Here is a 23,988-nt window from a genome sequence, read left to right as displayed (position 1 = left end):
AGTTTTTCACTATAAATTCTTTATATGCGTATTCAATGGGCCACAACCCAGCCCACATTGGTCTTTGAAACGGGTGGCTAGAGTCCTCTCGTCCTCTGGCTTGAGATGGCTGCCACCTATGGGTCAGATGATTGCCTGCCACCATTAAGCAATTGGAAATTAAATATAATTTTTTCTTACCTAAAAAGTGTACAATTTTGGGAAAATTTTTCAGGAAAATAAATTGTCACGCACAACGAGTCTGTGTGCAAAATGTCACCTCGATTGGATCACGGGAAGTGGGTTAAAAAACGACCGAAAGATTTGCACGGTCGTAAGCACGCAAGCAAGCAAGCAAGTGAACTTAATATAAAGGATTTTAAAAAAAACGTTATAATGCACGCACCAATGCAATATGCACCTCCCATTAGCACGGTTGGCTACATACAAGTTCAACGTACATACATGCAATTGAAGCACTGTTTAAAGGAGAACATTTACAAGGACGTTGCTGTGGACGATGTGCCTGACGTCAAGACATACTAGCTCCTGATATGCGGCGTCGGGAGCGTCTGTGCCCAGATTTTTTAAGGGGTCAGACTCCGGGCCATGCAAAAGCAATGCCTGGATCAGCCTTTTCGGTGCAAGCGTTTGCCACGAGCACGGAAGCATGGATTCATGCTGCGTGGAAGCGCACCCCCTGAAGGTTAGTACTGGACTTGCTACTGTTAAGGGCACACTCGTGCATATTGGGCTTGGCAATATATACATTCCCGTAAAATATTTTCGTAGGATAGCAATCTTTGCGTGAGCCTCCAGTCACGTCATTTATATAGCTTACACATATGTGGAGTTGTCAAGTGTAATATTAATTTCGGTAAAAAAAATGAAGATGATAAGTGTAAAATTAACCCGTAAAAACAAAGTTTTTCACTATAAATCCTTTATATGCGTGGCGGCTAGAGTCCTCTCGTCCTCTGGCTTGAGATGGCTGCCACCTATGGGTCAGATGATTGCCTGCCACCATTAAGCAATTGGTAATTAAATAGAAAAAACATTTTTCCTAAAAAGTGTAAAGTTATGGAAAAAAATTTTCACGAAAATAAATTGTCACGCTCAACGAGTCTGTGTGCAAAATGTCAGCTCGATTGGATCACGGGAAGTGGGTTAAAAAACGACCGAAAGATTTGCACGGTCGTAAGCGCGCAAGCAAGCAAGCAAGTGAACTTAATATAAAGGATTTAATTACTGTATTGATTGATTTCACAAAAAAAGTGATATGAAATTGAAAACTAGCATCTATATAGCTAACTCGAGTAGCAGGTTAGCATTGTTAAAGCACTAAAGTAAATAATTTAAAGAGGCTTACGTTGCTAAGTGTTTGAAGAGCAGTTTCATGGTTTCACGATTGGTGGGAGGCAGAATTGCGATCAGTTTCCCCATGCAGCGAATCTTTTCAGCATAGTCTTTTATTTCTGGAAGGAAAAGAAGAATGGCAACGCCATCGTCAATCAGCCAAAGAGATTGAAACACACGCACGATATTATAAGTGGTAATGCGTGCACTACATCTTCAAATAAAATATGACGAGTGAGTCCAAACTGTTATTGTTGTATTTCGATTTAAAGCTTTCGTGACTGCAGGGATTCATCTTCTTGGTTCTTTCGGTAAAGTCACGTAGAAGGGAAGTAATATAATAATAAAAATAAAACATAATAAAATAATTCTCACGACGTTTCGGCCACAACGCAAGCAGCCGTCCTCAGGTGAATGACGCTGTCTCACCGACAGACCTGGTCTTCACCTGAGGACGGCTGCTTGCGTTGTGGCCGAAACGTCGTGAGAATTATTCTATTATGTTTTATTTTTATTATTTTATTACTTCCCTTCTACGTGACTTTACCGAAAGAACCAAGAAGATGTTATTGTTGTAGTTAATGTTTTTTTTTAAGTACCACACATGCTTATCGCTTCACACTTAACGATACAAAGTAAACACGGTACTAATCCAACGTTCAAAAACACGACAACTGATACATGTAGCTGACCGTGCCTGATATCAATTCTAATTGTGTTCTAGAAGGACTAAATTCCATGTCTGGTTTTCTATACAATTTGCACACCTTCAAATTTACAATTTGAGAAACTACATTTTTTGACCGTGAGCCTCGCTCAATGAGCCCGTGTGCGTAGGATCATTCGTACAATTACACACACATTTACGAAAAATACATCTCATACATATGATGAAGGGTTATAAATTATAACCATGCTCCGGAACGGGATATATTGTAGAAATTTGGCACAAATGTAGTCAAGTGTCTGCTTACGAATAGTTAAGCACGCCCAAAATGTAATGCCCCCCAATTGCAGCCCAGATATTGGTTGCATTTATAAGCATACGACCCCAACCTTTATTGGAGTAAGTAATTTGCCTCCAGTTCAATGTTAAGCTGAAGCCAAATAGTGGCTGAAGACAATGAACGACAACTCGTAAATTATATGATAATGTACCCCCTCTATGTGTACCGAAATCACATCAAAGCTGTGAGCTGTGGGAACACTTTCATCACTCTGCATTTAACGGCCATTTCTTTATTTTAAAAACGTCTCCCATAATCGTCGAATGGTTCCAAACTTTCCAGCTACACACTGCACACTGCACCATTCATGAAAACGCCACGCATGATGCCTCATGCCTGTTTGGAGGCCGTATTGGTAGCTGACACTAATGGTCATGACGTACGCAAGTCACATGCTTGCAGGGAAACGAGGTGGCAACTGCATAATCATGCATCAAATAGACAATCCAACTTATTTTAAATAACTTTTGAGGTATTCCCATCATATATGTGGGTTTTCCCCCCTGGCACTTTGACTTGAACCTTCGCGTACAAAATAAATCACAAATGCGGGATAAACCTGAAAGGCAGTCTCAGTGAGGCTATCTCCGGCAAAAAAAATAAGCAACCGTTTCTGTATTTGTACGACGATCGGCAAACGGTGTCTCGTGCATGAGCGGCGCTAAAAATCAATGGGATACGGACTGATGGCATTGATGAAGTGAGGGAAGAACTTGAACGGAAAGAGGGGCTCTGGAAGCTCCCGGAAGAACATCTTCAGGGCCCCTGTGATGACATGCACATCGTCCCACTGCGACTCCTCCAGGTCCAGCTTCTCCTCTGGGAGGTTTCGTTGGGCACAACGGGGATAGAAGAAGAAAAAAAACATTTTCACGCACTTCAGGAGGGAGATCAAGCGTCGTCGTGTTAACGAGTCACCGTGCAGCTCAATGTAGCTCGACGCCAATGTAATGCACGTGTACGTTGAACTTTTTTCGCACCGTACATAGCTAGCCGTGCTAATCGGAGGTGCGGCGGGCGGCGGGCGGGGGGAAGGACAACAACCCAAAGACAAAAAGCAGTTCTCATAAATGAGTGTTCAATCAAGATTTTAAAAAACAAGCTAAACGGATTTCGGATTCAATAAACTTGTATTGCCGCACGTTGCAGAGGTTCGCGGTGCAAGCCCAGTGACCGCCCTGGTTCAAGATCCTGCGACGTTATTCGAAAAAGAGGAGGCCGTGTATCTTCTGCCACCACGCTCCTAATTTACAACAGTCGCAAAAGACCTCATTGGGTAAAGCCACTTAGAAACATCATCCACTGCTGGGAAACTACTGCACACAACAAACATTATCTGCGCGATATGGTTCGTTGGAAAGAAATGATGCGAATAGCAACTAAATGTACTCTTGATTTAATTGACGTGAACAAATGCTTTAATCAATCCATAACCTTTAAAATCAAGTGAGGCACTAAGTGGGGTTTTTTTTTTGCAAAGGGAGATCCGCAGTGCGATGATACATGTCAAAAGCACCAAGTGCAATTTTCATTTGCAGAAATAAATCAATATGATCAATATTGATCACGACTCTGAAAATTACAATATAACTGCTGTTCAAAGAACACTGATTGCATTCATAAATGAAAATTAGAAAATTGATTCACAAGGGTAGAAAGTGCTATTGCCTATTTCACATGAATGTAAAGAGAGATAGCTAATGTCATGTATTGTTTGTGGAATCTTCATTGACTCAATAATCTTTTTTTCAGGAGGGTTCATGCGAAAATATATTTTGTCAATTCCTTTTTTCGGAGAGTTTTCTGCGTTCGAAGAGTATGCAGAGAAACCCCACGCATATGAGGATGGGGGTCACAAAGTCACGTGATGTACTGCCATTTCCTGGCCATCTCACAGGCCCGAAGGTCTGGGAGTTTCGCAAACCATTGCAGTCCATTAACCCTTTCCTCCAGGGCACTGACCTCTGGGTATACAGCACCAGCATGCCCAGCGTGCTCACGTAAAGTAGTACCATTGACCATAATTCATGTAATATACAGCAATTTGGAAATCCACTGTTGGATACCGGGGTTGTTTGATCATTTTTTGTGCGGATTCGTAAAGAGGGCCCTGCACCGGTTCAGATATCGCTGTAGCCATGGCCTGGCAGCGAATTGGTGTCACCGAGTTCATAGGTGCCGTGCCACTAACCATAAACGACTCCACCGTGTGCCGTTTCGTTTATAAAAAAAAATACTTCCAGATAAGTTGTACATTGCTTTAAAAGCAAGCACGTTTACATAGCTGCTTTGTAAACATTCTTTCGCGCGCAATAATCTCAACAGCATGGACACGTAGACCACCTCACTGCCCCGTGGCGTAAACAATCAGTGGCTTAAGTGGGTGAATTCTCCGTGGTGGCGAAGTAGCGGGGGCGGGGTGAGAGAATACGTTTTTTTCTCAGTAAAAAGCACTAGAGGTAGTAATACCAACAGCAGAACCCCATTTAGTCGAAAAATAAATAGTCCAGCAGCTGGAAATAGACCCTGCTGGGCCCCCTCCAGCTTTAACCCCAGGGCACTAAATGTATTCTGAGGGTAATGCTATATGACGCCAAGAAAGAAAAATATGTAAGTCAGCATTTCATATGCCTCGGTGAAGGTGTATTGGCTCTCATGCAAAAAACGATCTGATCCACACTTTACTGGGACTGCATGTACCAATTCGCGTTATGCTTGCTTGCTGGTCTGTTGTTAGTTATTTGTTGTCGACTGCCTTATAGGTGGAAGCAAAGGTGGAAGCCAATGAATGCTGGTCGAAAGCAAAGTTGATATACACGAGAAGTGTAAGCCTGTTGGCTGAAACCATACCGGTTGCCTGCTTTTGAAATGCAAAACATGAAGCCTCTTTTGTAAATTCTATACTGCCGAAAAGTTTCCATAATTGGAATGAAGATGAGGTTCCATGTAAATATTTTTAAAGCTCTTTGGCATTTGCTATCTGAAATATGAATGCAATGTAATTTTCGAAGTATAAAATAATTGCTTTATTAATTTGGACACTATTAATGGGCTTACACAGTTTTACTTCCATGATAAATAAACAATGCTTAAAACATAATCATGGCCATTCTGGGTCACGCAAGTGGTTCCCTTCATGAATTTCAATTCCCCTATGGACACCTGTCTCCTATGGAATGCCATTTTAATTTTAAGTGCTGCTTGAAAGCCTCCTGAGGCCAGCCTCGGGATCACCACTGCACCCACACAGCACGCACGCAAATGGTAAAAGTGGCACATTTTTTGACAGCTATATCATGTGTTGCGGAAGGCACATTTGGCCCATGCTTCAGTATATTTGTTGTTACGAATAGGGTCGTGGCATGTTCAATTGCTATGGTATACAGCAGCCTTTGCTTAAAGCCTTCTCTGAGGGATTCACAGGCTGTAATAGAACAGAGGCCAAAACTGGGTTTTGTATTCGTCCAATGTTGTGCTCTGGTGAATACTCTGCCACTAATCCTACTTTTCCGCCCTTGTTTGGTGACTGCGTATAATTCGGCTTTTCTGGGCACACATGTTTGATTTTATACGTGACATAATTGGATATGCAACCTCTCACCATGGTCCACGATGAATCTCAGCTTCTGTATAGTGGCCAGATTTCCACTCACCCTGTAAATCCCGTCCACTTGCAGACCTGCGGTCAGAAAGGAAAACGAGAACTTCATTCAGCCAGGATTAAGTGAAACAATTATACAACGGGGCTGTGTTGAGCTTCAGTGCATGCTGCATAGGAATGTTGGGTTAAGGTATCCTTTTATCTTGATGTTTGTCGCTATTGTGTATACATCATTGGCAAATGTATAGGGCATGCTTAAAAACTGTAAATGAAATGAGCACAGTGGGGACACACAGGAGGAATTTCTTGGAACAGCCTTCAATAAAAGTGCTGCAGCGGGGGAAAAACAAGTCCACTGGATCATTTAAAAAGCAGTTGGAGGAGATTTTAGTAGACCAGGTGCTTAGAGAATATGGTGCGGCCATTTACGGTTAGAAAATGCTCTTTTACATCTTGCGGGAAATCGGGAACAGTAGAAGGGCAGAGCCTGTAGCACAAAGGGCAAGACTGACTGGCCCATTCGCTTTCCAAAACGTCTCATGTTCTGGAGTTGTTTTATTGTAATGTATTGGCTTAATTTGCGTGTGCCCATGTGTGTGTGTGCATGTGGGGAGCAGTAGTGTAGCAGTTTGCACCCTGCGCTACGAACCCAGTTACCCGAGTTAAATTCCCGCTCACAGCTAATACCAGTGATGATTATCTGAACCGGTCCTGGAGCTCTCCTAGGTCGACTCAGCCTCAAATGAGTACCTGATGCAGTGTGTAAACTTCACCCCTTGGGAGACAAAAGCGGCCGGGCGTGGTGCTGACCACTCACCCCCTTTGTGCCATGCTGGTATTCACTAACAGCACTTGCCCCAAAAGTCTGTTCAAGCTATCTGGGGAATCTTTGTCTTCCACATGGGCACATACTTTTTTGTGTTCATGTGTTTGTGGGCACACATAAGAGCGACCTACTTTTACTCTATATTTGTTGAAATTATTCACTATTTGTGTATATTTCAATAAACTTCAGGATGAAGCACTGGTGCAGCACTGCACACACGCGATGTAATTCCAACGCCTTGGAATTACATCGCTCTTTACATGTATGCATGGGTGAGAATGTGTTTGCACAAATCTTTGGGGAGAGTGGCTCGCGCAAGCCGCTGCAAATCCAGAAAGCTGCATGTAAACTCCAGCTACCACAAATATCAGTGTCAAGTGATATCTTAATCAGTCCTGGGCCTTTACTAGGTCCACTCAGCCGTAAATGAACAACACTTGACACTTGTGTAAACATCAGCACTTTGAACACTTTGAAACCAAAGGCTACACGACTACCTCACGTCCCATAGCATCATCATATATATTTTACAGATTTAGTGAAATGTATTCATTCTTTTTCAATCAAAATGTAATGAACATGGGAGTTAGGTGCAACGTGGCACCAAATAAATGTCGAAATGTACATTTTAATTTGTACTTACAGTATATGCTACAGCTTTGGTTACTAATTACCAGCACATAAGAATGGTGAATTCAGAGTGGTTCACCATTGATTATGGACTCAGACAGTGTAGAGTTCCGTCAGCAATGTAATTTATAACTGTAATGGATGAAGTCTGGAGTTTCGGTATAAGCAAAAACTGCAAGTCAAATGTAGTGTTCTTTGCTGATTCTTCAATAATTTGGGCTGGAAAAAAAACTGCAGAAATAACTGAATAGAATAATTGAATGGATTAAAGATTCCGAAATTAAAACCTAATTAATTTTACACTTGCTTACCCAGGAAAGCCTCACTGAATTCCAATACGTTTTTTAGGAGGGTTCTGCCAAGTTTTGGCCAGAGGAGGTGACGTTGCTGCTGTGTAACCAAATTGTGTCACTTGTCGGCATTGCTTTCAGCGTTGGGATGTTTGGCAATAGCAGTTACACTGTGTGTGTGTTTAAGCTATGGGAGGAAACCAGAGGACCCGGAGGGAACCCACGCAGAGCAGGGAGAGAGAACATTCAAACTCCACACAAAAAGGTTCTCAGGTCAGGAATTGAACCTAGGTAACTTATTGTTGTGAGGCAAGGGTCTTGTTCACTACGCTCCAACCCTGCCACCCCAATTAAAATAAATGTCAGGATTGATTAACTCGTGATTATGGATATATATTTAGAAAAGCAGTCGACGAATAAACTTTATAGGGGAAGATTTGACGAGCTTAGAGAGATCCAAGTGTCTTGGAAGCAAGGTCTCAGGTAGGACACTGCAGTGGCAAGAGAGGCGACTTGGTTTTGTATAACACATTCGCACTAATGCTGACCTATACAGCATACGCATGGACTTTGGCAAAAAGGGAGGAAAACAAATTGCAGGTGAAAGAAATTAGGTTATTAAAACACATTGTTGGGGGGCGGGGGGGAACGTAGAAGGTACTGAATGAAACATCTTGAAGTTGTGGAAGAACAGTGGAATAAATTCTGGGAAAAAAATGTATAGGAAGGGCAAAATTGAAATGTTATGGACACATAAAAAGAATTGAAAACACTCGGCTGCCAAAAGAGCTGTATCGAATGGAAATAACACAGTGGAAAAGGCCGAGGGGCTATCCAAGATAAAGATGGAGTGAAATGTGAAGGAGGACTTGGAAGATAGAGGTGAGGACTCGAGAGTAGCGGAGGAAGGGCAGAGAGTTTGTCGAATAAAAAAAAATACGTGGAGGCTTTGCAAAATCAGCTGACCCAGCGACATGTTGGATGTACGGAAGGGTGGTGGTGGTGGTGGTGATGATTCACAGCACATATTTAAACTTAGTACATTATAAAATCTTGACTTAATGCTTTCGTGACTGCGGGAATTCATATTCTTTGGGTATTTCGGTAAAGCCACGTAAATAGAAAAAATAATACAAATATCACGACGTTTCGATCGCAACACAAGCAATCGAAACTTCGAGATATTATTATTATTATTTTTTCTATCTACGTGGCTTTACCGACAGACCCAAATAATACATTGTACAATGTAAGGCGCTGTGTTTTTCATTGTTCTTTATACCTATATCTGATACCATGAACATCATTGCTGCATGTGAGACATCGCACCGAACGTCAACAACCCGCAAACACATCGGAGCGCTAAGCAGCTCGGCCGGCGAATGCCCACGCGAACAGGTACAACCTCACAGACTAGCACGGCTACGTGGGATGTGAGAGAAGCTCAGCAGACATGCGTAGAGAGCCCGTCACCTTTCCTCTCCACGCATTGAACGCTGAGCCTGGCAAAGTTGGGCACCGTGGATCCCTCCCGCTCGCAGAGAGTCTGCAGGGGGCAGCCAAAGACTTGTTCTGGAGCAAACGGCGACAGCGGGAGCGGACAGCATCACGTGGGCGGGTCGGCAAGCGAAGTGGTTAACGTGGGTCTAGATTTGAAGCTTTCGTGACCGCGATGTTTCATACTCTTAGGTTTTTTTCGGTAAAGTCACGTTGGTAAAAAATTAAAGGAAATAATAAAAAGAATAATATAAATAACTTAATAAATCACGACGTTTCGGAGGCAACACAATGACGGAGACTTGTGTTGCCTCCGAAACGTCGTGATTTATTATTTTATTTCTATTATTATTTCTAGTATTTTATTTATTTATTTTTTATTACCAACGTGACTTTACCGAAAAAACCTAAGAGTATGGTTAACGTGGGCATTCGTGTTGAATTGATATGTATATATGCTCGTATATGTTTTTAAAAAACGTACGTGATTAAATGTGCCAAGATTTCAGGAGGCAGAATATGGGGCACTAATTCGTTTGTCATAAAGTGCAGAATCACCTATGTAAGTGCTCATACAATATAACAGGTTACTCGTAAAACATGTGTCAAATGGAGCTTCAAGACGAATCTAATATAAAGTTCAAGTAACTTATTCAGAATTTTTTGTAATGTTTTTACAGCCTACCGTGCGAGTGTGTTTTTCTAAGGTATCATATGCTTCGCGATGTCATGGCCACTTTTAGGTTTGCCATGAGAATGTACGTGCGTAATACAATACCTTTGATGATGCCTTTTTCTTCTAAGTCTTTCCTCGTAGGTCGCCTTGAGATGAGATTTTTCAGTTTGTTTTTGTTATCTATGGTGGAGACTCTTCTGCCTACTATAAGAATATAATATATGCAAACATTCACGATGAATTAAACTAAGTACTGTTGTATATCACTGGCAATCATCTCAAAGGAACCATTCATTTTGAATTAAGATTATTTAAAACTAATTGGTAACTCGCAAATCACTGTGCACTTTGGAAGATTTAGTCAACGTGAATTCCTGCTCCAATGAACGTCAAGGTGGTTCTCATATCCTACACTACAGCCCTGAGCCAGTAGTGGCATAAGCGATACTCTTGATTCTGCATTCCCATGGCAGTGGCGCGTTTATCACATCCACCACTGTTGACTTTGCCCACAAAATGGTTCTCATTGCATGGACCGCAAGGGACGACAGACTGAGCCAACGCACAGCCAGGATTCGAACTCGCAACCTTCCGATTGCGAGCCGCTCACTTTTTCGACGAGTCACATGGCCAGCTGAGCCACCTAGCCAGGTAAAGATTTTCCATCCATAATAATCAATGGCAGTGTTGGTGGACGACAAAGTCACCTTGGTGCAAATTTGCAACATTCCTATCTGAAAACTGGCCAATGTGCTTTTCAATCACTTGTATAAAACTGCCGTTACTCTGCAAACGTCGCTAAAATGTTAACATTGGCAGTGGTCATTTCCATTCGCTGGTTCTCAGCCAGTGGTGGGAATTCAATATTTGGTGTGGTCTAGTTTTGCTATTAAACCACCGCTGTTGACTTTCTACCAACAGCTCACAAGTTAAGTGTTCACATTAAGTGTTCATATTATTTTTCCAACAAAGGAAATTGAAAACAAGACAAAGAAATAATTACGTATTATTCTGGAGAATGTTAAGAACAAAATAAGTATTTATTGCTTCCCATATTTGTCTTTCCACAAAAAAAAAATTTTACGCAATCCGTCAGCAGCACTCTCTTCTGGGAGTATATCTTCATCAGCAGAATTGATTCTAGACATGCAGACTCTGTACCAGTTCCTACATTCAGTGGCTCATCAGCAGACAGGCTTGCTTGATTCAATTTCGGCAAACTGCCCAATTTTGCTTTGATTGAACCAATGCTGCTGGTAAATGCATCCTGCAAAGGCTGGGTGGCTGATGGTATTTGAATTTTTATTTTACTTTTAGATGACTTTTTAATGTGGAGAAACAAACAAGGGAAGCAGGTGTTATTTATTTCCAAATGGAATGCAGACTGTTCTATTCGAAAATATGTTAGAAACACATTTATGAATCATTATTCCAGACACATTGTGTAATGGCCTGTTAAATAATAAGTAACTGACCAAAATTGTTGTGTCATATTGTCAAAGGGCTGAATGTTATTTTTATATTTGTTTTTACATACTGAACCAGATTCTGTTTCAAAAGGAAATCCTGTCTGTTGTGAATTCGAGTCAGAAGTATGTTGGCTGGTCTCCAATGTACAAATTCCTCACGATTCAGAATACGAATCATAGGCAACGTTTTGTGATGACCAGGCAAGGCCCGGATTACATAATTTACGATAGCTGCCGGCTAGGGATATTTTTACCCTCAAGGCACAAAGGCTTAAGTCTTTGCGTAAATTCTTAATGTGAATTCAAGAATCCATTTACTTCTGCTATTGGCTATAACAGTTGGATTTTTTTGACAAGTTAAAATTTTTTTTTAAATTAAAGACATCTGGCAGGGATCTAATTTGGCACGAGCACAGAGAAATAAAAAATGCATGCCTTTTCTTTTCAATGGAGGAATTTTTGTGGTTTGTTAGCCTACAGTTTTGGTGCTTCTTTAGTAAAAGGTTGGGTGTTCCTATGTGCTTTTAATTTAAAAGGCGTGTATACTTACAGTGTAGAAACCTGCTCTCTCTGTTGCTAGACCGGGTGATAGTTGGCTGAATTTTGGGTAGACTAGTGACTTCATCGTGAGCTGTCAACTTGCTGTCAGAGTCATCATTTGAGCTGTTTGGGAGCTGAGGACAAATTAAAAAAACATGTTTCAATATAAGAAAGCACTGAGTAAAATGTGGACTATGAAGTTCATGTAATCGCTGTCTAACCCTGTGACAATGGATGATTTAATATCCTAAAACGTGAAATGGTATCTCGAGAAAAGAAAGCATACAACAGGCACAGCAACTGCCACATGGCTCTCAATGGTCATGATACAACAGAATAAAATAACGTATTACGTCTAAAATATTTTCTATAAGTCTTAAAAATATATATATATGGAATATATTAATCATTTAATTCGATGCCCAATGCGCAATGGAGCCAGAGCACAATCATTAGAGAAACATCAGGACTGACACACACTATTTAATTCTTTCCTTGAAAATATCCTGGTTTAATTGTTTTGTTTTATTAGTTTTGTATTAGTCATTGAGGCCAGAGATAGAATACATCTACATGCATGCTACTCAAACTGTGGCAATGTTTGACTCTTATCTTAAGTAGGATAAGAACTTGAGATGTATAGATTTCAGACCAGATTTTGAGTCACTTTATGGATCTCCTGAAGCCACTGATTGACGTTTTCTTCTTTATCTGACTGTAGCAGATAGACATCTTCAGAGACGGTGGTCATCTGATGCACACACATACCACCCTTAATAGCACAGCACAGCCAGAAACAGTGAACATCATCAGTATCTCCATACCGAGCATTGTCTAAATGGTGGACCAAAGCCCAAAGGAGTCTTTCTGAACTCCACACGTGGACTCACAAAGGGACAACCTAGTTTGGGAGTAATTCTTCAAATTTGCCCATGACACCAGCACACAATGACCAGCCCTTGAGCACAATGCCTTGGGACATTTGCATCCACAGAGATCACCAGATGGTGCATTTATCTGACAATGTCCTTTTCATCACATTATCAATCAGAATGCTAAGTTTGGTTTTAAGGCCATGAACTCTACCCTTATTGTCAAACACTCTTGACCACTAGGCTATACAAAATATAACCATTCTGATTAACTATATACATTTGCGCAGACATTTTCATCTTTTCTGACCAGGTTCATACCTCGCTTATCGTGAACTGTGAAACATTTGTCACGCGCCTGGTTAACTGTTAAATTGAGGCACACTCTAAGGCATATTAAGGGCACGCTTCTATGGCCACAAATACCATGAAAAAATTCAGAATGACACATTGCATTAAGCATGACTTTGTTACTGACCAGGCCATTGCACTGACTCTAAGAAAACGAGCACCATGCCATGTGTGGAATCAGTCGCGAGCATAGGTGGATTACATCACTCTTGGCTCGGGGGATAAACTGAGCTGATGCAGGTGTCCTGATTTTCCATAACAGGAGAGGTCACTATACACATCTTGTGTTAATTCTAGATTTCAAGTTTTCGTGACTGCAAGGATCCATACTCTTTGTTTTTTTTGGTAAAGTCACGTAGGTACAAAAATATAAAATAAATAAGTAAAATTTTAACTTTTTCATTTTATATGTTTTACCTACGTGACTTTACCGAAAACAAACAAAGAGTACATCTTGTGTTGTTCTTTTCTACAGTGTAGAACTGTATTGCTCCATCACCCAACACGGGACCCAATGTGCGACGCAGAGAGTGTGCAAAATGTTTTGAGAACGAGGCACCAACCATGCCACACCTACCCACTGTTACGCTAACTTCAAAAATAAGTTTTAGGCACGAGCAATATACCATGACATTAATAAATCCTAATTTGGGGTTTGAAGGTAAATTTGCTTAAAGGTAAATGGTATGACTCGTGTAATGAATATATATAACAAAAAAAGAAATCTGCTTGAAAGCGGTTTGGTATAATTTGATATTTCGACGCAGCTTGCCAGAAAAAGACTGCAGCATCACAGATGCGATTCATTATTTAATTCGCAGAGTCATTCATTACATTTTTTTCGAAGAATGCATAATGCAAATTGTGCTTGGGTAATGGAACAGACAGGACAGGACTTATTCGAGATACATTACACAAGCATGACTTAACTTCGTAAAATGTTGTGACCGGTGATTTATTGCATGCAGAGTGCATCATCATTCATAGCAAAGAAAACATTGTCTGCTGCGCTAGCTAATGTTGGTCCGAACGTAATTTTGCGCTGAATTATCTCCGTATTTTGTTGCAAACATAAGTTTAGTTCAGCGGTGGTCAAAGTATTAAATTGTTAACACGCTTTAATTCTACAAAGTAATACAGATTTTAATGACGTATCCCATCACTCATTGATATTCTTATACGTTAATGATGTGCCCCTGACATTGAATACATTTCCATTAGAGTTGTAATGATTAACCCCCCTTCACCCCCCAATAACTGAATGAATTGTCACAATTTAGAGTTTTAATTGGATATGAGAATCTAGTTAACACGGGGGTGGTGATGTGAACCCATGACATACACTACAATTTATATGGATCGAGAAACACTGGTTCTCACACACCCAATTCTAAGCATGTGTAGTGATGTTAAATGGATCACTACGGCGCGTAGCGCACTGAGTGGTACTGCATGGTGTGTTAGCTGAGGCTAACACACCATGCAGTACCACTCAGTGTGCCACTAGGGGCGTGGTACTGGGTGCTCGCAGAAGGAAGCCAGATGAGTCCCACCGGCAGAGGAGGGGATAGCAGCCTCCGCCACGCCGCAGGTAATCGCCACGGAGTCGGTCACTGGGGGAGTGTGGTGGGGGCAGCTGGCGGTAGGGTGGGGCATGTGGGGACGAGTCACCCCGGCACCGGGTTAAGCACGTGATGGGCCGGGGTGAGGAATGTGGGCCAAAGGTGAACGAGGGGACACGGGAAGAGGAGCTGAGAAACGTCTGGAGAGTTCCTGAGGGGGGCGTGGTTAAGGGCGGAGCCAGAGAGGGAACAGGCGTAAGGTGGCCTGGAACCTTCGGGAATATTCTAGAGGTAGGCGCGGCCTGGGGTGGAGCCAGGCCGCGCCGAGAAGGATTAAAGGGAAGCTCCGATCGAATATCGGGGCTGTCTGATGGTGAAGTGGAACCCAAGTGCTACGTCTACGACATCGTGGGTCAGGCAGCACGTTGGCTGCTCTGACCCGATTATAGTTATCCCGTATGCGGTAGAGATAGGTGTATTGTAGTCCCGTGTGTAACGGTGTTGCATAAAGTGTAGAATAAACGCCGTTGCCTCCTAAATACTGTCTCTGAATGACTCACGACACATGTACAGTGAGCTTTTGAAGTGCTTCGTTGATTAATATGTGCATTGGTATCCCTCTAATTTGCACATTAAACCTTTAATTAGCCAATATACAACAATGACATTATTTACATTTGAAGTGAGACTGCTAATTGTTACATTTGACTTTTAATTGACCCAGAGCCAGAGTTATTGTTTATTGCCACTGAGCCAATGAAGAGTAATAACTTACACCTCCTGATAATGGCAACGCTGTACGACTTGCTATGCCCCGGCGCTGTGTTCATGGGATGCCGACGCAGTGCAGCGGTCAGCAACGCTGGACTTGCGATCCAGAGGTCGCCGGTCCGACCTCTCGCCGCGGCAGTTGAAACAACGATGCAAGTTTCTTTAAATCCCCACCCCTTACCCCGCCCCTGTCCACCCCGCAGAATATATGGGTGCAGCACAGTGAGAGTCGTTCAACAGGCCGTGTGCGGTGGGGACAGATGCGGATGGATGCTCCCGCCTCTTCTGTAAAATCTAGCCTGAGTGGTCCTTCTGCCAACGCGTTATAGTGGCGAGACGGAGCCATGGTGGCAAGAGGTTAACTACTTCGTGTGATATGTAGGAGGTCGTGGGTTCGATCCCGACCCTGATGCCGATGTACTTTAAGTTTGCGTGTCTCTGTCCCCATGGTCACGCAGATTTTTCTCTGGGTTCTCCGGTTTTTTTCTCTACACATTTAGAAACATGCGTTTAGAGCATTTGGCTGCAATAAATTTGCACATGGTAAGCCACTTCATAGAGCTAACATATGCGGCCAGGTCACTTCTAAAAAAAAAAGCAATAGAGCTGAGTGGGCCTTACCTGGTAAAATAAAATGAATTTTTTTTTTGTTGAGTTTCGCTGTGGTGACAAATTAATTGCAGGGCTGCTGCACCCTTTTACCTTTTTGACTGTTTAAACGAGAGCAGGCCATTTGCATGCACACGTCGCGATCGATTCATCATCCACAGTCCCTCCGATTATCCAAGAGGGAAGGGTGACGTTTGCTTTGGCACCGGGGGCACCTGTGAGTTATGTCCCTCCGCACTAAATGTGACCGAGCAGAATGAATGAAATGCGTTTGCGCACCTGCATGACGTTCTTCTTGCTCGACTTGTCACGGACCGCCTCGATCCGAGCCCCACGAAGACAAACGGCGTGCAATCCCTTCGTGGACATTGAGGCCAGTTTCTAGAAGGTGGGGGACGGGCACATGGCAGTCACGCAACAATTGAGGGTAGGAGCACGACCCAACAGTGGCGTTCTACGATCACGTGAAGGCAAACCGCAGCACCCGAGCAGCAATTCAACGGCATGCTATTTATTCCAGATTTAAAGCTTTCGTTACTGCAATGATTCATACTCTTAGTTCTTTCGGTAAAGTCACGTAGGTAAAAAATGAAATTAAAATTAATAAAAAATAAAATAAAAATCACGACGTGTGACGGTCCCACCTGATGACGGAGACTTGTGTTGCCTCCGAAACGTCGTGATTTTTATTTTATTTTTATTAATTTTAATTTCATTTTTTACCTACGTGACTTTACCGAAAGAACTAAGAGTAGGCATGCTATTTGTCACGCCTCGACTTATGATAGTTGCTTGTATATAAAAGGCAAGGTTTTGTTAATTTTAATGCATTTCAGTATAAATATTTGGAAAGCTGTCGAGCAATAACACATGTATTCTTAATAGTGTGTGTGTGTCTATGAGTTCTTTCGCATTAGCACCAATATGGTGTGTACGCACCCAGCCAGGTCCACTTTCTTTGAAGCTTATAGTTGAAGTTGTTAGAGTAACAAAGACGTTTGACCAGCTTTTCCTGCCAAACAAATGACATTGCATCAATTGTTATGAATGGGCAATATTTCACGAGACAACACAGTCTGGTTACAATGGACGTTATTGTTCTTCACGTTGACTAGTACGACTGGCTGCATGGTCTGGCTATAAATTGATCGTAAGAGCACAACTAGTTTTAAACACACGTTGGTAATGACTTGCGTAATTCTCCAGATGTTAGTGCTGTCTATAAAAAGCAGGGCCGAACGCAGCATTCCTACGGAGGACTTTATTTGGTAATGCTGTGTTGGCAGTGTTCTTGACGAATGTGTTCAGTTTTCTCCAAATGGCAGTACTTTTTGTCAGCATAATGACTTCCGTGTGCAAACTCATCCGATCGTTCTGCAGCGAGTTGGCTAAGGAAATGTACGATTGTTATTTATGCAAAGAAAAACAATCTTTTCTCAGTGCAATGCGAAATAGTCCGTGTGCTTTTAAAGTATGCTCAAAGCACGTATATGATGTTAGAATTGTGTAATTGCATGCAGTAATAAAGGTCTGGGCAATGTACTCGTTCAATAAATACCCTCGTACTTTGGCATCTAGGCTACCTTTCACTGGACTTATTATGAATGTAGAAAACCATTATCTTTAAATGTGTTTAAATGTATTATTAATATACCCTGTGTTGTGGAATTACTGTGACCAAGACAAAATATAGGTGAGTTAAATGACTTGCTCAAGGTAAGTTTTGGTTTAATATTATGATCATGTGTTATTATTATTAGAACTGCTCATAATGCAATATTTGTAATATCATAGTTTTTTTAACGTTTTTTTTAATCCATGTATTGTTGCTAGTTGGTGTATTGAACGTTGAGAAATAATAAGGTGATTACTTTTATAACTTTCCTACATAAAGCACAGAAAATACCTATTTTACATGTAGACCGTATAAAAATTAACAATGCTAAAAATAACGACATGGGCTGCCCGTCACGTGTCATTACACACCTTAGCTTTTTGCCGCCTTCCACAATTTTTGCTTTGTTTAAAGTGCCCTGTTTGATGGTTTTCTGAAATCACAAAGCATGCAGGCAATACAGCATTACGGTTGTGACGTTAAAAATGAGTGTTACTATTCGATGCACTTGTGGTGCCATACTTCAGCATCAATTGTATATGCCAAATAATTCTATGTGTCAATTATATGTGCTAATGAAAATGTCATCGCTAATCAAAACAGCAAAACTGTGAAATTGCATACTGACATTTGTGACGGGTGTCAGGTAATCTGATACGTTGAAGTTCCCAGATCGAGATCTTCTGTGTCCCTGAAAATCGAGAAAATGTTTTCTAAAATCCCGTGTTCAACATCAGCATGAACAGCGATACATTTACCCGACGACCTGAGTTCGTTCCCTGGCCGTGACTGACCTCGATGGTTCAGAGTGATATTTCAACCAGTCCTGGGTCCTCCCCTTCGCGAAACCTTGCCGACTAGTGTGGTGAAGAATGTTCAAACAACCCCCAGAACTGCTATGGCATTGGATTCTCTTCATCCAGAAGTGGAGCTGTAAAGTGTTACATTTTTTCTGAATTGTTTAATAGAGCTGAAGAAGAAAAATAATAATTTACACTTCAAAATAGTCTTTTACCCACAGATCACAAGGTGCTGTACAAAAAAATACACAAAAGCATGCAGGCTCACGCCAATAGAATTGAACCACCAAAACAAAGGTTTCAAGAAATGGAAAGGCTCTTAAAAATGAACCGGTCTTAAGAAGCCATTTGAATACAACGAAGGAGTCAGCAGAGTGAACGTCCAGTGAAAGTGATTTCCACAGCCTCGTGGCCACACGAGAGAAGGCCCGTCACACATTGTACAGAGACGTGACCTCGGCACGCACAAAATCAGTGGCATATTAGACCAAGCTCATACGAGTAAATGGCCAGTAATTTCATTCAACTGGGTGTTGCTGTGAGAGTCACTTGAATCATAATTTGAAGGTCATGAGTGTTATTCCTGGCTCAGTGTTGACTCCACCACCCATCTGGAGACATGAACACAAGTAGCACCAACACCAGTTGTGATAGGAGGTAGACACTGGTCCCCACCACATCATTTGACACCACTGGCTCAGGACTGCCAAGGGAGCTGAGCCCTACCCCATCCTCATTCCCTCCCATCACCACTCATCCGAAATTCTTACAATAATGCTCAATTTAAAAAAAATACCTTTGAACTCTCTTATATCTTCACAAGTGCTCTTTGTCGCTGGCCGCTGGGCATTTTGGGCCTTGTGTTCAGCGACCGTGATTTAGATTTTAAATATATATATAAAATTAAGCATGGGTGGATACGTAAACTTTTCACTTTGCAATATGTATGTACGTTGAACTTCTTTCGCACAGTACGTAGCCAACCGTGCAAATCGGAGGTGCGGAGGCGAATGGCGACACTTTTCATGCGACCAATGAGATCGCTGCACCTTGTCTTTGTGCTCTGCCCCGAGTGGCTTGATGAGGCTGTCGCGGTTGGCCGACGAGAAAGATTTGCTCCGCTCGACCGTGGGAAGCTCGTGGCCCAAGGTGATCGGCGGGGCCAGGGTGTGGCGGGCGAAGTCTCGCAGACACTCGTACGTCGCCTCATCCGGCTCCGACGCAAAGCCACCCTCACCACAACAAGACAACAAAAAAAAGAATAGACAAGGCGTTATTTTAAACTTTTGAAAAAATATCCGCGTGGCAGAAAACATCACGAAACTGCTAAGAGCATGCAGGATTTCGGTGTGATTTGACAAAATGGCTTGCTTGGACTTTGTACTAAAACTTTAGAAATATTCAGATAATACATTGATTTTTTTTAGGAAGAACGCAATTACCTGTTGACCTTATTAAGGAGCGATGTCATCAAACACAAATTAAATTAGACATATTTTGCAATACATTAAGATAATTAACTCAATTAAAATCATTTTAATCGTATGTCCTTGTGTCAACGTTTTTACGCTTTGTTTGTGTCTACTATATCTATAGTATTGATATATTCTGAAGGTACAATTATAAAAGGTTATGAAGCATATTTTAGACATAATGTATGTCTATGCTAATCATACGAATATAACTACTATTTACCTTTGGCAAATCCCAGCTTGATTGGTTTGTTATTTCATTGTAGAAGTACACAGATCCTGTTGCGGTATCCACAAATCGGGTCCACTGAAATACAATAAAGAGAGAAAGAGATGTAAAATGTCGCTATTGTGCGCATTGTATATACTGCACAAGCAAGGTATTTAAACGTTGTAGCTGTCCACTTTCTATAGACTTAAAGGTCAATGTTGGGTGGGGCAAATTACCTTGTTTCACTGATGATGGGCATTGGACATGTTAAGTGGCTAGCATGGCGCTTAAGAAGAAAATTACAACTTTTGGGTGACCCTGCCCTGCAAGTAAAATCCATCAACCTCTGGACCTTTATTTTTGCCGGGCCAATTAATTTTATTTTACAAATAGAATGTACATTGATCGCTCAGTAATAATCATCTCTTTGTACTGTATATAATGCCCTTCTTAGCTGGCACCGTGGTTTTGAGGGCTTGTCGCTCATTTGGAAAGTTATGAGTTCAAATCTTTTTTGTTTGGCAAAACAGCTTTACTTCCTTACCAGGGTTGATGAAAAAAAACCGAGCACCACTTAGTTTCAAGTCATCAGTGGCTATGCTATGGAGTGATTGGCCATCAAATAGCCCAGTGTTCTTCATTGCAAGGCCCGCGGGCCACTGGCGGTCCCTGATGACCTGTAGTGCGGCCCCTGACGTGCGGCCCCCGACAATACACAACACGTGACAACCCCGCCCATCATCGTGCTGCTGTCAAACCCAGTGGTTTCAATTTGTGGCGGCCCTCACGCTGATGATGTCTTATCGGCGAAAGTGCCCCCCCCCCCCACTCTGAGAATTGGTGAAGAACACTGCTGTAGTGGATGGCTGCTCCGCATCTCCCTTAAGCTGGGAGGACGCTGTCTTTCCGACGGCTCAGTTTCTTCGCCTGAGGACGGCTGATTGTGTTGTGGCCGAAACGTCGTGAGAATTGAATTTTATTATGTTTTATTTTTATTATTGTATTATTTCCCTTCTACGTGACTTTACCGAAAAAACCAAGAATATGAATCCCTGCAGTCACGAAAGCTTTAAATTACGCTCAACTTCGACTCTCCTGTGAAGGTGGCACGATGCTGCTGATGTGACACCTGCTCCTGCGTCTCCGCGTTGACGTAGAGGACGTTTCCATCTGTCCCCATGATTTCTTGCCAGCCATGTGGTACCGCCGCGTCACTGTAGGTGATTTCTGAGTACAACTGCTCATCTTTGCATTCCACCGTCAGCTGTAAGTCACAAAAACAGAAGCAATGAGCTCTGCATTCAGAGCTGCGTTAGTAATAGTAATCCAAAGCAGTGCACTGGAGCCTGCTGAAAACACTAAGAGTAGAGTGCATCAGATGGGTGACATGAAATAAAATCTGTTCTCTATGCTTAGTTTAATTGGGTTTATTTACGTGCGCTTTTCTTAGCTGTCCCTCTTCGAACATGTCCTGCATATACTATCTTCCTACTCCCATATTTTTCGCTAATCCTGCATGTACCCATTCTCTCTAAGCACCACCAACCTCACGTGGCTTTTATAGAATACTGAAAGTACCCGTACAGCCTGTGAATATGAATACATTTCAAAGGATGCTTAAATCTATGAACACGGTGGCTACAATTGGCTGAATTCTGCATGAATTCATAAAGTGCATTATTTAAGTGTAAACGGTCTCACTTTAGTGTCTGATGTTAGGAAAAAAGTGCGGCCTAATCCAAAAGGCCTTTATGAATCACAATATTGGCTCTGAAAAAAAAACTACCTGTGAAGTTAATGTACAAGCGATAAATTGTCTTTAAACAAAAAAAATACTCGCACTCATAAAAGCACCAAAAATAAATCTTAGACAAATTTCGGCTTCCGAAGATTTCCAATAAGAGCGGCTTATCATAACTGTGCAGATGTGTTTCTTCCTTTCACACTTCCCCTGCACGGACTACAGCTGCCGCCACCCTCCATTAAATCCAACCAGTGCCAAGTTCATTGAGACGTCCAGATAGCCGAACCATGTGACATTTCCTGGATGCAATGTATTAGCAGTTGGTGATGGTCTACAAGTGCAGAGAGTGGAACCCCGTGTGAACAATAGAGTTGCAGCATATTTCTAGTGGGGTTTTCATTGCTCTTTTCCAAAACGTACAATCTCGTGTGTGAGACACATCCATGCAGCTGCCAGAGATATGAATAAAATATGAGGCTTAACGCAGAATTGCAAACACTTTGCAAATTGCAGACTGATCATAGCCCCATTTATACAGAGGCATGTCAGTGTGTCTTTGTCTGCAGTGTACTGGTAATGAACCCGGTGACCTTAGCTATGAACCCGGCGACCTGAATTCACATCAGTGACAATAATCAGAATCAGTCCTGAACCTCCGCCTTGGATGACTCAGCCTTTAAATGAGCACCTGGTGTGGTGTGTAAACATCAGCACTGGGGAGACAAAGGTGGCTGGGCAGGGTGACGGCCACTCCACCCCCCTCGTGTGCCATGCCGGCCATCATAGGCCCTGATCACTAACACTTCCCCTGCACAGAGGAAAAATAAGTTAATAGCTCAGTGGGCTTTAGCTAGTAAGACCAAAAAATTATTTGTTGTATTTGTTGATGTTTTAAAGTGATAACTTCAAGTCTAGAATGATACCTTTCCTATATTTTGCACTCGTACCATGTTTTTGTATTGTTGTTGTAACGTTCTGACCCGCCCCGACTGAAAAAACAAAAATCTGTGAAAAATAGCTTTATAGCTCATCAGATTCATCCAGAATAAATACATATTCTGATCCTGCTAAGGGCTATACGTGGGAGGTGGGGTGGCGGGATGCGGCCGGCCGGGCGGGCGGTAGGGGGCAGAGGTCGCAAACGGGTTTTGATTCCTTACCTGTACCCGTACCCAGCCGCACTAGGGTCGCAAACGGCTACCCGTACCCGTACCCGGCCGGGTACGGGTAGCCGGGTATCGGGTAGGGTACGGGTATCGGGTACCCGGTTGCGACCTCTGGTAGGGGGGTGGTGGTTCTTCGTCTTTGTGTTTTTTTGCGCCGAACACTTTCGGCGAGGCCTCACCAGGTCGCCCGTCGACGTGCTCGCGGCCCTGCGCGGTGGCTTCCAGCTGGTCTCGCCGCTCGCGGGGTTGAAGAAGAAGACGCGTGCCACGCCGTCGTCCCAGTGCTCCTCCCAGCCGTCGACGGCACGGAGGGCCTCCTCGCCCAACGGAGGACGGCCCGGGGCCTCTCGCAGATCCTCTCCCCGGCTGCCGCCCAGGTTGGCGTAGAGGGGCGATTCGGCCGCTCCGTCGCCGTCGTCGTTCAGGGGCACGTGCGGCGATTTGGACGTCGGCGCGCTGCACACCGATTGGTCGTCGCCGCCACCGCCGTCGTCGTCATTGTCGAGAAAATCCGCCCGTTCCACGAGGTCCTTTGTGGAACCCTCGCCCTTCAGGATAAAAACAACAACAACAACAACAAAGATGTGCACCGCCCATTACGTTTTCCGGAACAACGGTTTTTTTAGATAACTTATTGGCTGTTAATTGTGATGCAGAACAAAAACGTATTCTGTGGGTTGTAACCAAATAAGTTTGCAAATGAAACCGTGACATTTTGTGAGCATTTCAAATGAACATATTCATGGCTTTGTGACACGGACATGGTAGGAATATTTATACAACATATATACACATGGTAAGAAATGCTTTATTATTCAGGTGTCAGGAAAGCAAAGCCATGGGTTTGTGTAATATGTTGGTTCAGTACCCTGTTGGTTATATAAGGAGCCAATCACATGTATAATAACAATGCAAGACTACATAACCAGGAAAGTCTCAATGAG

General features: G+C 42.6%; 1 protein-coding gene across 4 annotated transcripts in view; it reads right to left on the bottom strand.

Moving 5' to 3' along the window:
• The window catches only part of LOC144721042 (rho GTPase-activating protein 12-like), a 41,230-nt gene that overhangs the window by 2,682 nt on the left and 14,560 nt on the right, over positions 1–23,988 (bottom strand). For 2 of the 4 annotated variants that reach the window (XM_078598340.1, XM_078598341.1), the window contains exons 4-18: positions 23,224–23,592; positions 21,264–21,398; positions 20,147–20,230; positions 19,501–19,683; positions 18,280–18,342; positions 18,023–18,084; positions 16,976–17,048; positions 16,316–16,417; positions 12,524–12,643; positions 11,882–12,005; positions 9,965–10,066; positions 9,163–9,261; positions 5,944–6,021; positions 3,027–3,161; positions 1,349–1,454 (exon numbers count right to left, since the gene is read on the bottom strand). In XM_078598340.1, the coding sequence (XP_078454466.1) occupies positions 1,349–1,454; positions 3,027–3,161; positions 5,944–6,021; positions 9,163–9,261; positions 9,965–10,066; positions 11,882–12,005; positions 12,524–12,643; positions 16,316–16,417; positions 16,976–17,048; positions 18,023–18,084; positions 18,280–18,342; positions 19,501–19,683; positions 20,147–20,230; positions 21,264–21,398; positions 23,224–23,592 (1,835 nt within the window). The remainder of the gene's footprint in view (positions 1–1,348; positions 1,455–3,026; positions 3,162–5,943; positions 6,022–9,162; positions 9,262–9,964; positions 10,067–11,881; positions 12,006–12,523; positions 12,644–16,315; positions 16,418–16,975; positions 17,049–18,022; positions 18,085–18,279; positions 18,343–19,500; positions 19,684–20,146; positions 20,231–21,263; positions 21,399–23,223; positions 23,593–23,988) is intronic. The other 2 variants (XM_078598343.1, XM_078598344.1) reach the window with 2 other exon arrangements.

Source organism: Lampetra planeri, chromosome 10, assembly GCF_965212315.1.
Source record: "Lampetra planeri chromosome 10, kcLamPlan1.2.h2, whole genome shotgun sequence".
NCBI classification, from domain to species: domain Eukaryota; kingdom Metazoa; phylum Chordata; class Hyperoartia; order Petromyzontiformes; family Petromyzontidae; genus Lampetra; species Lampetra planeri.
This window is presented reverse-complemented; position numbering and strand designations above follow the sequence as displayed.